Source organism: Labrus bergylta, chromosome 11 (assembly GCF_963930695.1).
Source record: "Labrus bergylta chromosome 11, fLabBer1.1, whole genome shotgun sequence".
NCBI classification, from domain to species: Eukaryota; Metazoa; Chordata; class Actinopteri; order Labriformes; family Labridae; genus Labrus; species Labrus bergylta.
Window position 1 is genome coordinate 26,598,170 of NC_089205.1, and position 15,810 is coordinate 26,613,979.

At 40.6% G+C, this 15,810-nt stretch overlaps 1 protein-coding gene across 1 annotated transcript in view; it reads left to right on the forward strand.

Annotated features, from left to right (window-relative positions):
- Positions 1–15,810, forward strand: part of prx (periaxin) — a 32,559-nt gene that overhangs the window by 784 nt on the left and 15,965 nt on the right. Inside the window, exons 2-7 of the mRNA XM_065960288.1 lie at positions 9,723–9,778; positions 11,312–11,419; positions 12,991–13,116; positions 13,653–13,812; positions 15,125–15,318; positions 15,443–15,681. Coding sequence (XP_065816360.1) covers positions 13,087–13,116; positions 13,653–13,812; positions 15,125–15,318; positions 15,443–15,681 — 623 coding nt within the window. The 5' untranslated portion in view covers positions 9,723–9,778; positions 11,312–11,419; positions 12,991–13,086. The remainder of the gene's footprint in view (positions 1–9,722; positions 9,779–11,311; positions 11,420–12,990; positions 13,117–13,652; positions 13,813–15,124; positions 15,319–15,442; positions 15,682–15,810) is intronic.

Below are 15,810 nucleotides of genomic sequence, written 5' to 3' on the forward strand. Positions count from 1 at the left end.
TGGGCGGGGCCGCCCGTACTGGACGACTCCAGGGGTCGAAAAAAACATCCAGAGAAGGGCAACTTCACAGTTAAAATTAAATGAATACTAAAGTGTCTCGATAAACATTGTGTTTAAACGGATTCATTTTGCAGATGAGAGCTGTCAGAAGCATTTGTTGTGTTGTGCATTTCAAATAGTCCCTGTCTTAATGTTACACACCAACGACAGCTGCAGTGTGATGGTCACAGGATCCCCGCAATTCCAGCTCCAGCAGCCTGGTATGTCTGTTGGCCCAAAGTGGGTTCAAGGGTTTCTGTAGCCAAAACACACCCGCTCTGGGATGGAGGATCACAGACATATGTGTAGGCCTTCAGTTACATAATGTAAGCAAGTGTGTAACTGTTGAAATGTTGGTGCTTACATTCTATCAAACTTTCTGATTTGATCCAAACAGATCTAAAAGGCTGACTCTACTTTTAGCAATGTTGGTTCTTTATTATTATTTTATATAGTTGTTTCTTTAAACAGATATCTCAACCAGTGGAGCTGCTCTGATTTAGCTTGTGTATTGTCTGAAGCTTTAAAAAAACTACACATCTTCAGTCATATTTTGAACTTCTCGCTTGAAGAGAGCATCAGTGGTGGTCCATTCAAATTCACAGGTCAGATAATACTGATGATTGAGAAGCCCTTGTGGCATTGAAGTGAGGTTTATGTGTTTTTACAAACAGACAGCGAGCCGATGAGGTCACACTGTCTAAACCAAACAAGTATGCAGGTGATTTGGTGCTGCATGCACTTTAGACAGTGTGCAGGAGTTAGCCTGAAACTGAGCTCTAAAAATCCTCACAGCGATCACAAGTCTGATGCCACAAATAAAGCTCACAAAGGGGTCAAACGTTTTGTCTTAGTGTTTGATCTTAATGTGAATGTTAGCGCTGGTTGTTTTGGGGTGACTTCTTGCTTTGAAAGATGCAGAAAATGATTTGTACGCCCCTGAGCTGAGAGTAAATGACGTAGAAAATGAAATGATGGATGATGATAGGAGCTTCCTGGCGACAGGGGTTTGGGTGGTGGTGGTTGTTGTAGTTGTGGGTGGGGTTAATTTTAAACCAGGAAGTAGGGTCAGCGGTGGATTGGGCAGTTCATCAGGGAGACCTCTTGAGGAAACCGAGCTTGACGTAGACACTTGGGGTGAACTTCCCTCGGCGTACACGGAGATGTCAGGAAGGAAGAGTAGTGTAAACAAATGTCTCAAGAGCACATTTGTTTTAAATATCTGAGATTATATTGAAATATATTAATCCAAAACTGAGAAACAACACCGCTCAAAGTCTGCTACAGTTCCCAACATCTCCAAGATCCATGCATGTCGCTCACACATGATGAGTGTATCTGTCAGAAGTATCTCTGTTTCCTGTTTACATGGAGGCATTTCCTGTCCAGAAGCTAACGCCTGTGGGTGTGTCATGTTTTTGTCCATCTGATGTCTCCGCTGATCAGGAGGCATGCTGGGAGTATCTGTCTCATCTTCAGGGGTTTGGACATTTTGGTGGATCTTTTATCTAAAGTGACTCCAAGCAGAAACACTCGGTGTTTGTTGTCCTCAGATGGTCTCAGTGGGAGTCTCCACAGTGTGAGGGTTGTAGCTCTGCAGGATTTCTCCTCTTTCTTCCTTAATTGGGGTCCTAAACTTGCTCCTTCCAGTTATAATTATTCTTAGATTCACCTCCTGAACTCAAATTTTCCTAAAGTTTCTTCTTTTTTTTTATCACATGTTGTGTGACAGCAGCATCCAGCTTTAGCATTTACACTGAAGCTGATTTGCTTTTCTGTGTAACTGACTTCCTGAATGATTTATGCTGTTTATGTCCTTTATCTTAAAGAAGACAGACATATGATCAGAGGTGTCTAGTAACAAAGTACAAATACTTCGTTACCTTACTTAAGTTGTACAATTGTCTGTACTTTCTACTCCTCACATTTTAAAAATAGCCTCGTTACTCCTGTTTCATTCCGGCTTGTCATCATTCAAAATCATCCATCTGGATAGAGTGAATTTGATTGTGGTTGGATGAGAAGTATAAACAAATACCATTCCGTCACCCTATTGGTTTGTAAGCGATCCATCGCACCTGCACATGACACAAATCACGTCACACTCCAGGCAACTAGTCATCATATCTTCCGCTCCATGAAACACATGTTAATGCTCAGTCGTACACATATCTGGTTCTTTAATGTATTTGCATTGTCCTAAAATGTGTTCATTTTCAATGGGCATGAATGCGGCTGAAACAGGTGCATCCCAAATTTTTCAACATTAACATTTTAATATAACAATATAGTCATTATGGCCTTTAGAAAAATGTTTTTTGGGGAGGTGGGGTAGAACACTATAGGCCCCTGTGGTGCCGCCTAAGCTTTTGTCCTTAATGGCATTTCTTTCCCCCTTACATTACTTTTACTTTTATACTTTAAGTAGTTTTGAAACCAGTACTTTTACACTTTTACTTGAGTAAAAAGCTTGAGTTGATACTTTAACTTCTACAGAAGTCTTTTTAAACCCTAGTATCTATACTTCTACCTGAGTAATGAATGTCAATACTTTTGACACCTCTGCATATGATATATTTTAGTTATTTTAATGTCAGATGTTGAGTAGATATGATTAGTGGAGAGTAAATGAACGCTATTCATTTGAGTGTTTGCACAGACATACTTCATGACACTCTTGCACAGATCCGGGCCCTGAGTTTGGCAAACCCAATCAAAAACAAGTGTTGCTCCGCCCCTGTGGATAAGGATCAAATTCCAGGGAAATAATTCACTATAAACAACTAGATAAGGAAACAAGAATCTTCCGACTCACGCATGTGGTCCAGCATCAGTGTTCTGTCAGGAGAAGGTAGTGAAAAGTATTTATTGGTCTCACTTTGTTTGAAAGACTCTCTGGTGTTTGTTTAAGTTCCAGTCAGTCGTGTGTCCAGAATAGAAAGTGTTTTTCTCCTCTGGTCTGGTGACTGTCCTAAATTTAGATCCAGTAAGGTTCGTGTTATGTCCTCAGACGCAGCCAACAATTGTGAAAAAGTGTTTGGGTATTTCCTCCGTGTGCGTACTGTTATGTAAGTAAGTGAGGAGAAAACCTATTTCTGTCCATATCTGGCCTCTGCTGATAAAACTTCAGCTCAAAAATAAATCACACACACACACACACACACACACACACACACACACACACACACACACACACACACACACACACACACATCCTCAGCTGTCGCTCATGTGCTGCATCACTGCTGCTCCGTCACAGAAATGTTATCAGCTCTCTGAAGGACACAAAGGTGCTGCTTTTCTTTAGGTGGATACCTGATGCTCCTTATGAGTCCTGTCATTACTGAGCCAACTAAAACATTATTAACTAGTCCATCTCTGAAAGGCTTAGCAGAGTCTGAATGGGATCAGAGCTGCAGGGTTTAAGTTTCATGAGGCTGCTGCTGGAAGTCAGAGAAGGACAACAGAAGCTGTACAGAGAATAACATCCCATTCACTGACTGACAGACGTTCTTATCTGAGGGCTCCGAGCTGAAGGTCTGTCCTCATCAGATGAAGGACGTTGATTCAGTCTCTAAGATTGAACTTTAAGATTTCCTCACATGTGAGAAAATACAAAACGACTATAACACTAAACAAGTGGTTGTTTGCACTAACTAGAGTTAGTTCACTTTTAACTTCTCCTAAATTAAATATTTTGCTCTTATCAACTAAATGTTTTTATGTGTTATTCATAAAGTCACTAACTTTCTGTCAGCTGTCAGAAGATTTTTGAGACGGTTGTATCTGAAAATCACGGCTTGTTGCTACGAAAAAATAAATGCTGAGAGAGCTGCTGTTACATTGTTGGCCGAACAACGAGATGAGATGAATCTCTTTACAAAGCTCTAAAGAGATGAGGGGCGCTACATAGTTAGGTTTATAGTTTTATGCAGTCAATCTGTAGGAATGTCACTTTTTAATTCTTTTCTTAATGTTCAATGAAAATATTCACCATAAAAATGTTGATTAAAGACACTAAAGTCAGCAGTCATGTTGCACGGCCCATGAACAGAGGCTGTAGTCCTCAATGCAGCGATGGTGGGTTTGAATCTGACCTCGACCTTGAGCTGCATGTCATCCCCCACGTCTCTCTTCAGCTGTCTAATCCAATAAAGGCAAAAACTGTCCCCCAAAAATACAACACTTTAAAAAAAAGACACTTAAATCAAAGAGGTCATAGTTCAGAAAAAAGCTCTGCCATGATTTCAATAAGAACACTCCTGATCCTAAGAGAGCTCACAGGAAAAGATGTGGTTAGTAACTGAGATTTACAGATAATATAAACAGCAAAATAAACCATGAACCAAATCAACAACAACGACGTGTTCCACATGTTTATCCTGTACCAACGTGTCGGTATGAGGATGTGTTGCTGTCGACTTTAGAGGATACTGAACATTTAGAGCTAACACTGCCGTCTGTCTCATTATTATTAAACAATCAGCCTTTGCTGTGTAAAGCTTGGATGGATTGTTGCAGTCTTGTTGCCTCTTCTTGTATTATTCTAAGGGACAAATTGAAGCTTGATGCTGAACTAACAAACATTAACAGAGGAATAACTTATCTATGTAGTTTCCTGCAGTGAAAAATGTAAATGAACTGAATCTTCCCAGACTGATAAAGTGTCCAACTTGCAGAGAATGTAAAGAAGCATTACTCACCTCGTTGTGACTAAGCTTTTAGCACAAACTGTGCTGAAGATGAAAGTTGCTGTCAGAGCGAGTTGAAGTTTTTCTTTCCCCACTTTAAGACGTCCCTCACAGACCCGCCTGCACTATCGCCAGACGACTTAATCCTGCTGCTGTTAGACAGACAAACTGAGGAGAGGCTGACACACCGAAACACGCTCCTTAGGTTTGTTCTGTGATCTTCAAATGCTGAGCTCATCAGGAGAGAAGTCAGACGGCAAGAAGTGAGAGTCTTATAGTCTGCCTCGTGCTCACTGCAAATGTAAACTTTCTGTACAGAGTGGAGAGATGATTTCAGGTGTGAATGCAGATATAGATGGAATCTTCAACAAAATAAAAGATGGCTCTGCTCATTTTGACAAGTTATTTTTTAACACAGCAAATTATCTGATCTGTGTCCTGTTGGTTCATGAGTACAGGTCGCTGTATGCATGTTTAAACATAATGCATCTTTGATTCCTGCGCTGCTGCATCAATTCAAACCATCTCATAACCTTCATGAGCATCTCTTGTTCTTCCTCTGAGATTTAATCTGCTTTTGAGGCCTTTGTCTTTTTCATCACACAGCTGTGGTATCCTGATTACCTCTCCAGGCTGGCGGCTTTAACATTTAGTTTCACCTGTTCTTCTTCTGTTTTCTCGGACCTCTAAACTTTTATTTCCTTCAGTACGTCTCTCTAATTATTCAAGTGCAATGGAGTGCAGCAGTAGAAACAGAAAGAGGAACTACAACCTGCTACTAAGATGTCACCCGTACTACTAAGATGTCGAGTGACACACAATCACTCTGTTACATACATGATTACAAAGAGCTAGATTCAGATCTCCAGCAGGTGTCACATGTGTGAAGTCAATGGAAACACAATCAGTTATACTTTAAATAAGTCGGCATTCAATTTGAAGAATCAGCTGATACATTTGTTATCTAGCAGAGCAGTGAGAAAAGTTCAGTAACTTTACAACAGTGGTCAGGGTCCCCCCCCTCTTTACCAGGCCGGGGGTCCGCACTGAGGCATGTAGAGGCATGCAGATGTGTGAGTGTGATCTATAAAAAGAAAGGACTGCAAGGCATTTCAAATCTTCACCTCCTCCTCCTCTGCTGTCCCTTCATTCCTCCGCTCGGTGCAGGGAGTGCCTCCTCCTCCACCTGCTGCAGTCCGTCTGTCACAGAGCTGCAAACCTCAGACAGTATTCCTGATTGATAATCACATCTATTTCTTTAAATTAATTCTCTTCTTCTTTAGTGGTTTGCAAACAGTTAATCATTTCTGAGGTCAGGAAACATCACAGTTTGGTAACAGAAATTTGTTTGAATTAATTGCTAAAAATGTTCATGACCAAAATCACTGTGCACGTCCTTTTCCCGCTGCGTGTGCTGTCGAGACATCTCATTATGTGTTTCCTGACCGCCATGCACTCTCAGGTTATCAGTACAGCATGTGGAGTGGTCGCACCTGTTGTTGCTGCTGATTTAATGTCACTCACTCAGCACTAGAATAACAACAAAGCCGAGATCTCAACACTCAACAAACTCAACATCTATGTTTGACAAATAAGTGACGCAAATATGTCCAAGATGGCGTTTAAATAAATACAAAATTAAAAAAAAATTCTCCCTTTATATTTGTAGTTATTTGATTTTGAAGTGACTGTCAGGAGAGGAAAAACATCATAGATTGTCATTGTATGATTTACAAAATCTACGGAAGCCCTGAGCAGACATTTTACATCATACATTTAATTTACTCATTTTTCTGATAACCAGTAATTTACGAGTTGTTTTCTCAAGATCTCAAAAATATTTATCTCAAAATAAGAAGGCTTATATTCTTGTCATACTGGGACTATTTTCTGACGATGTAGAACAAAAACAAAACAATAGGCTGGTCACTGAGACAGGCCAGCAGGATGCCAGTAAATTAAGCCTTTTTCTGTGTTTACTTTGTGTTTTTAAACTCTTAGGATATGAGATAAGTACGTCGAGATCTGGAGGGGGGAAAAATGTATTACAGGAAAAGATAATCATATAAAATGTATGCTCACATGTCCGCTTTTAGCTTCTGTATATAACATTAATTTAAACAAATATTCTACAATTCTACAATTCACTTAGCAGACTCTTTTATCCAAAGCGACGTACATCAGAGAGTAAGAACAACACAAGCAAGGATCTAGAAAAAAGGGAACAATGTCAGTAAGAGCAAACGATCAGCTTTGAGTCTGATTGGACACACAGGTGCTGACAGGAAGTGACCAGAGGCAAAGCACAACATTGAGGGCAGTTCTTGAGAGCTCTAATCAGTATAGAAACCATCTTATAAGTCGTCGTTATCAAACAAAAACCATCATCATTACCATCATCATCATCAATAATATGGAGACCATCATCATTAAGTTAGTAGGTATTCATGAAAGAGCTAGGTCTTTAGCTTTTTCTTAAAGGTGCAGAGGGACTCTGCAGATCACATGGAGTTTGGAAGTTCATTCCACCACCGGGGGGCGACAGAGGAGAAGAGTCTAGTCAGAGACTTAGGACCCTGTTGTGAAGGTTGGATTAAACACCTTTCATTGGCAGAGCGTAGTGGGTGAGAGGGAGTGTACACCTGGATGAGAGAGTTAAAGTAAGGAGTTATAAGACAGTATACAGTATCAGTGAGGGGCTCATGGTGTGACTTATTATTGTAACTCATGACGGCCCCAGGAGCAGCAGAGTCACTGATGTATGAGGAGCTGAGGATGGTTTTAATTCTCACCACTATGTGACTGAGAGTATATCTTCTCCTGAGAGCCCCTCTCTGCTCCTCTGTGACTGATACACTGACGGCTCGGCTGCACTGAATGTGTGCTATGTGTTTCTGTGACCTCGGAGACACCAGATACCTCCAACACACCCAAACAGGCACGACACACACACACACACACACACACACACACACACACACACACACACAACTAAATTGAGGCAGTTAAAAAAGTGATCACATGAAGTCAGGACTGTGAGGAATGAGATGCCGGGGGTCACAGTGACAGAGGGTCATAGAGACCCCTGAACCAGCAGAGACATGCTGCTGATAGACTGATGGTAAACTGAGCTTTTACACATTCAACAATTTATTCTGTCCAACCTGCAATCTTCACCTTTATGCCACGTTGAGTTGCTCGTAATGCAAGTAATGCCAAAACAAAGTACATGTGAAAGAAGAAGAAACCTGCTTAACACTGTCAAACAATTTTTTTTGTTAATAAAGTACCTTAAAGCTGTACTTATATTATTTCGCCCCCCATAAATAACACAGATAAGCAAGGTTACATTGCACATCAATAAGAACAAAAATAAGAACTTGACTTCAAACAAAGAACTCAAACTTCTTTCTCCTGGCTGAAACTTCTTTTTGAGGTCGTTGATTTTCCCTCGACTTTGTTTCTGTGCCACCATGAAATGCAGTCATTTCATGTATTTCTGCTTCTACTTGTTCATGGGACTTACCTGAGTTTTAAAGTAATGCAAACAGTTGCTTAGCTGCTGATTATATGGACATCAAGTCTTTACTGTAAAGTCGTTCTGGTTCACAGTCCTGGCCTATTACGCTCCTGCGAGCCTTGATTTAGTGTTTATTTATTAAAAGTGTTGATGCAGCTGTAACTAATGTATCTGCATGGTCTTAACAATGGAAAATAAAGCCGGGAACTGACCGTTAAGTGTCACAGCCAACAAGAACTAGTATCTGATCGTGTGACTGTGATGACTGTGAGTGTGATTGTGGTTTGAGATGGGGAGATCTGGCACATCTTTGTTGCCGATTTCTGAGTATCTGTCATTGTTGACTCTCATTTACTGAAACAGTTCCCAACTTGGATTCTGACGTCACTTTAATCGACTGACTCAGATCGAGATGAAGACATGGAGGTCTGTTGATTCTGCTGCAGCTTTTTGGCTTCATGATATTCTCCAACAAACATTTTCGAGGGTCTTATATGTGAATATCAGTTTTGTCTTTACCCATCTGAGCTGTTTAAGCACCATCAGATTTCAAAAAGGGCCCGAGTGGAGGGTTTAGACGCTGCAGGCTCGGGTGGATAGTTGATAGATTCAGAACCATACTGCAGAGAGAATTTCAAGACTGCCAACCCTAGAAGTTAAGGACTGACTGCCCCGTAACTTCAGCAGACGTTCAAAGCCATGTGCACAAACCTGACAGAAAACACCTGATGCTACTTCAGTTAATTTACTGTCAGAAGAGACAATCCTGACCTGATGGCATGTCCATGGTGCCTGCTGTCGTCCTGTGGTGTACGGGAAAATGTACCAAAAATGTATCTCGATTTAATCAAGATTCCACTTCTACTCATGCAGGACGTCATTCAAAGCATTCTTTAAAGAGACTCCTGGCTTCATATCTGTTTATATTTGATGTTCTAGTTTGCCTGTACGTGTGCTATTTCAAACTGACCCCACAGTAAAATGTCTGAATGCAGAAATTTGGATCATATTGGTTTTTTTTTTATCAGCTTAAGAATGATTTAAAAACCTCTATAATAAAAATATTCTGTTCACCTTAAAAAGAAAATATCGGTGACTTGACCCACATGGAAATGATTAAGTGAAGCACAATTTATTTTTCTTTTAACCTCATTGTTGTTCTGTGTCAAATCGATCAAGGTTACTGGACAGGTGTTAGTTTGTCTCCCCCCCCCCCCCCCCCCCCCCCCCACACACACACACACACACACACACACAAACACACAGAACAGTTATACCCTAACCCTAATTCCACTCGCTTCACTAGCTCGGCTTTAAATCCTTCCTTCTTTTTTTTTTTTTAAATGAAAGTCTCATAACAAATAAAACCCTTTTTCAGGTGCCTATTTCATCTTACAGTAATTGAATAACATAAACTCACAGTTACTGAAATAACCTGAAAATGAAGCTGGAATGTTTTTGTGTTTTTTTAGACTCTGACAGAGACCAAGAGGACAGCCATGTTTTCAGCCAGAGCCGAGATTCAGCCGTGAGTAAACACACAACTCAAACTAAAGTCATGCTCTTGTAGAAACATACACACTGCTGTGGTTCCTCTAAAGTGAGAGACGTGTATGTTTTATTATTGTGGCCTCGTTCCCTTTTAAAAGCTCCGTCTGTCCTGCACACATTAAAAACACTTTTACTTTAACTCTGTTATGTGATCGACTGTAGACAGATGTTACTGAGGATGTCTCTAATCTAATATAAAAAAAAACATCTGTGCATCATTACACTTATAAAGAGAGTTGTTATTTATGCTTGGCTGTGCACTAAAACCTGCAGGGTGTTAAAATATTTTGCCCTCATGGTTTAATGTTATGCTGCAGCTGAATGTGTGTCTGCATGTTTTGTGAAGAGCAGTTTTAATAGTTTGTTTTACATTAATCTAAAACTAGGCAACTTTTGAGAAACCAACTAGATTATAAACTGGATTATGAACGTATTAAACATGACAAAATGAAAAAGCCTCTATCCCTCAGTGATTGAGGAGTGAGAGTCCATGAGAGAGGAGATCCAACGACTCTTCTCTGCCGTCCAGAGGCAACATGTTTGTTTGTCTTTGCATGTTGAAGACTTTCTAAATTGAGCTGAAAGTGGACAGTCAAAATGTGTCCATAATGAATTCATTGGACGGACTCTTTATGGGTCTGCATGGATCCTTTTTTTTGTCAAACAAAACTAATAGGTAACAATGCTCCTTAAATAAATTCAATTACTGATGAAGCTATAACATCTAATAAAATAAAATGATATGCATTGGTATTTCAAGAATGTAGCTCTCGATGTGCACAGGAAACTTGTCCTTGGTTTCAGAGGTCTCCGCAGCCTGCCGGTCACAGCGACAGGTGAAGTGCTAACACAGGATGTTTTTACAATCTATGTGAGAGTTTATGAAGTGAGTGCAGGAGAGGAAGGAGGCGTGGGAGGCCGGGACGAGACGAGTTTCCTCAAGAAAGCAGATTAGAGTTGACGGAGTTCAGCTCAGTTTGATCCTGTCTGTTTCAGGGAATAAAAAAATAATGTAAACAACACATCAAAATAACGAGATTAAAGATTTTATATTTTATTAAATTCATGCAGTGCAAGATAAGAGAGAGAGATACTGTTTCCTGAATCAGGCCATCATTCATCTGCAGATGAAGGTGAACATTTGAGTTCCTCAGAGATTAAAACTTTTACCGCCTCTGTGCTCCGACTGAAGTTCAGTTTTTAGAAACTGTTTAAGAAGTCATATTAAGATGTCGAGACCTGATTGTCAAGTTTAGTGGATTAATAAGAGCAACAAATAGTCAGAATACAAAAAACCATCAGAGTTCAAAAAACCTATGGTGTAGCTTCAGAGTTTGATTTATTTAAAGCTGTGAAGAAGTTCTCCTGGAGCTGAACAAGTCAGTCAATGTTAAAAATGAAATAAGAAAAAATCTATCAGATTTGCAGCTGCAGTGCAAAGCTTTCATGGCTGCCCAGCTCCAAGTCAACCTGAACGAACATGAACACGATCTTCTGCTGTGTGTGACAGGTAAAAGACAAGAGGCGGTCGCCCCCCTCGAACAGATCCCCCTCCGCCCAGCAACGCAACCCTCATCACAGCGGCTCCACAGACGAGCAGGAGAGCCCCGAGAGGGTGGTGAGACAGACACACACACACACACACACACACACACACACACACACAATGTGACACATATACATTCATTCATCTCCAGGGAGGTTAGATTGAGTCAATAAAAGAGTTTCTTCCCTTGTCATGTTTGTTTATAGCAGAGTAGGAAAGGTTTGCATGTTAACAAACTGAACACAGATGGTGAATGTGACAAACATTATAACTGCTAAACATCAACCTGCTCTCATCATCCCAGTAAAGCAACTCAGTACGCTGGCATTAAGCCCGAAACATTAACTGTGCCTGAAGGCAGGCTCACTAAGAGGGGTTGTGTAAAACTTTAAACAAAGTGAAACACAATAATTGAGAACAATTTGGTCAACCAGAAAATCTGTGTTTTACAAAGTATCTCTTCCTTTAATTCTCACAAACAGACAAAAACCAACGTTTTAAAATACTGTCAATGTGTAAAACAGTCAAAATGCTGCTGCTGCTGCTGTGGATTCCTTTCTTTGGACTAGTCGGTGTAACCCTGACCTCAGGACCCTGACATGAACAGAACATGATGACATTTTTATAAACTTCATTGTTCTTCAGATATATTTGGAAAGACAGACCCAGTTTAAAGACCTGACCTCCTGACCCAGCAGCCACCAAGCCCATACAAAACTAGATCACAATGGTGCAGCCTGATCTGCTGAGGTTATTGTCCAGCACATAAACAACCTTTCATTTCTCCCAGCTCAGCACACATGCCAGTCCTGGCTTCTTTCACAGCGCCACAACAAAAACCTGTATGTGGTGGATCTGAAACCAGCTGCAGGTGGTTGTAAACACCCTGCACCGCATTCTTGGACAAAAAAAGGCATGTTAGCAGTTTGGGAGTTTTTGTGAAACAAAATAATGACGAGTGACAGCTGCTGGTTTCTAACACCTGAAATGATAAAAACATTAATTTGAGGAGTTTTTACATGTCAATTCATGTCACAGAACCTTATAATACCCGTAACTGCTGCTATCAGGACGGTTTTGGATGAAGAACATTTCAGCACACTGCCTAAACAGCCTTAGTTTAAACTTTCCCCAGCAAAGATTCACGGTGAATGAGTGTTGGGCGTGTCCAGAGAGGTGGCCAGGGGTGACATCGGCCCCCTTTAAATCTGATTAGCCACCCGAAAATCTAAATCTATGATTGGCTATTTGCATAATCAGAGGCGGGACTTAAGTTCAAATGTAGCTTTTTCCATTAAAAAAAATCCATTGCAAAACCTCATGCATGCTGTCTAAATTTCATGTGTTTTACCACAAACTTCACGTGACCCCTGCATAAATTATCACCCACCCAAGTAAGAAGAGTCTGGACACGCCCCTGAAAAGAAGGCAGGGTGATATTCTTCAGAAAAACGACTTACACATGCAGAGGACAAAATAAGCAGAGATAAGAGAGAGGTATTTCTTTGTCCACATGGGGCGCCAAAATCGACACAAACCAAAAGCTCCTCATAGGATTGCAGGATTGTTTTAGCTGTTCTCTTGTATCATCCACCTACACTGTAGAAAATCCTAAGTGTGGTGTGTGGTGTGTGTGTGTGTAGGTGCAGAAGGAGAAGCTCCATGCAGAGTTGAAGAAGGTGTTGAGTCAGAAGAGAAGTCACCTGAGAGAGTCGACCTGCCAACTGGCCCAACCAGAGATGGATTCAGAGCCCACAGAAGAACAAGCCGTATGTAACGACTGTGTTCGTATTCATTGTCAGTTTAACCCTCGACTGGAGATTATAATACACCCTCTGTTTGGATGTAGGCCCTCAAAGCTGCATAATGCAACTGCACATTGATTGACCTTAAATAATGATGATGAGTAACACTTTTATGGACCTTAACATCCACAAGAATCCCTGTTTCTTTTGACGTTTAAAATGATTATCTGTATTTAAGACAATGAGGGTAAATCGACAGCCCCCTTGTTGGTTTTAGTCAGTCATTCTCACTTTCTGATGAAGAGAAATTAGGTCCTGATGAGTCCTGACTGAGTTGGGTAGTCACAATACTGCTTGGGTGAAAGTCCCATTAAATACATTTTAGATTTTGTGCAATGGATCCTGGTCATTTTGTGACTTCATGTTAACTCAGAGGATTCATCTCCAAACATGACTCAAAAGAACAACAGCTTAATCTACAGCCATTTAGATGATCATTATAATACTAGTTGACAGGTTTGTCTGAGGTACTACAAGTGGTGTGCTTGTGTGTGTTTTAGATCATTGAGGAGGTCTCTAAGTTGGTAGAAATCGTGGTGGAGACGGAGGCGGAGGCTGGAGCGAGCGGCTACAGTGTGACTGGTGGAGGACAGCGAGGGATCTTCGTTAAAGATGTCCTCAAAGACTCGCCAGCTGCTAAACATCTCAGTCTACAGGAAGGTATCTACGGTTACATCTGAACTGTTTAGGAAGCAAAAATATGAATTAAAAATTTAAAAAAACATGTACACTGCAAACTCTGAGCTATTGAGTGTGTCCTGGGTTTTTGCTTTATCAATATAAAAATGTTTGATATTCAGTTCCATTTTAAAGCCTAACAATTAAATCCATCATAATTTTATACAACAGAAGGCGGGCAGACCTTAAAACTCAATGTGTAAGAGTTGCAGTTCCTGCCTGCGGCCCCTAGAGAGCAGTGAAATCAGAAGATTTTACATGCAAATGTATCCAGAAAACGACGGTCAAGCAGAGGGCGTTCATTCAGATTTGAATATTGTGTTAGTTAATTATTTGCAAAGCAAGTTACCCAGCATTCCCCTGACCCTTCCAAAAGGCAAAAACAGTTTTAATTTTATTATCTCATTTTTACAATTTCTTGGAAGTTATCATTGTTGCTGAACAAAATGCCTCTGGGTGCTAGAACCAATCAGAACCAATCAGTTAAACACAACATGTGTCGAAGAGCCAGGCTTTTTGGCTAGGTACGCAATTTCAAAATAAAAATCATATGCCCTCTTGTGTGAAATAAAATATTGGCGTGAGATGATGAAGTGGACAACACTTGCTATTTGCATGTGAGGTAAAAATGAGTCACCAACATTAAACCTGCTCCATATGAGATAAATGGTTGTGATTGGCTCCATCAAATCCAAAAGGGTCCTGAAATTGTTTCCCCAAGAAATAGCTGACCCTCCAGTTATCCTGGGGAACCAGCAGAGTCAACTAATACTACTGATTCATCTATATGACATACAACAAGTTCATAACAGAAAGAGTGACTAGTGTAATGATCACCCTGTCACTGCTGCCCCCACGTTAATGTCAATTTACCGTTCTCAAGCAGAAGTCTGTTGAAAAGATCCACAATGTATGAAAAGTCAGTTGGTTAAAAAACGAGCAGAAAAAACATTTGTTCTGTGTATATTCTGTGTAAATCACTAATGCTACAACCCTAGAAAGCTTTGATTCATGTGACTCCAACCATGTTACCTTTTCAAAATCCAACCAAAACAGCAACCACAATCAAACAAACAAAAGTTAAAGGTATGACAATATATTTTTAGTGTGTGAAGGAACAAATACACAGTATAGAAACGTAGACATTTTGAATAGGTGCATAGTTTCATGTTGATGCAGTGACAGTGTTTACATATTTAGAACAGCAGCTGGAATCTATTGTTATTCTTGAGAATAAACTACTTTTATAGGTTTTAAACTGTACAGTTTGATTCATGATGTTCTCCATGTGAAGGTGACCAGCTGCTGAGTGCCAAGGTCTATTTTGACAATGTGAGGTATGAAGACGCTCTGAAGATCCTTCAGTGCGCTGAGCCTTACAAGGTCAGCTTCCAGGTGAAGAGGACCATCCCTGGGGCAGAGGTCAGCGTGAGACCTCGAGTTCCCAGTGTAGAGGTCAAAGGTCCTAAAGCCAAGATGGCCAAAATGGTAATCAGTGTTAAAATTCTGTATTTATATTTGTCATATGTATGTAATTGGCCTTTTCACTTAAAGGCCTTCAAATGTTGTTGCTAATCCTCACGTCATTCATAAGTGTCTGTGCCTATTTCAGAGTGTGAAGGGCACAAAACCATTCAAGACAAAGAAGAAGAGAGGTGGTCGTTTTGGTCTGAAGAGGCTGAAGGAGAGACGCAAAGAGGAGCTGGTGATCGAGGGAACGCCCCCCAGGCTGGAGATGAGCGACGTGGACGTGGAGTTTTCTCTCCCCAAATTCAAACAGAGTAGGAGTGTGAAGATGGAAGCCGGAGGAGCCGAAGGAGCGGCAGCCATGGGGAAGGCCAAGAAAATCAGGTTGATGTTTTTTTCTTTAATGGTTCCAGTTACTTGCTGTAGAAACATAGCAGCAAGAGTAGATGCTTGTTGGAGTAGATAATGATGGTATTTCTAAAGAATAGAATAATACAGTATTATTTTCAGAAA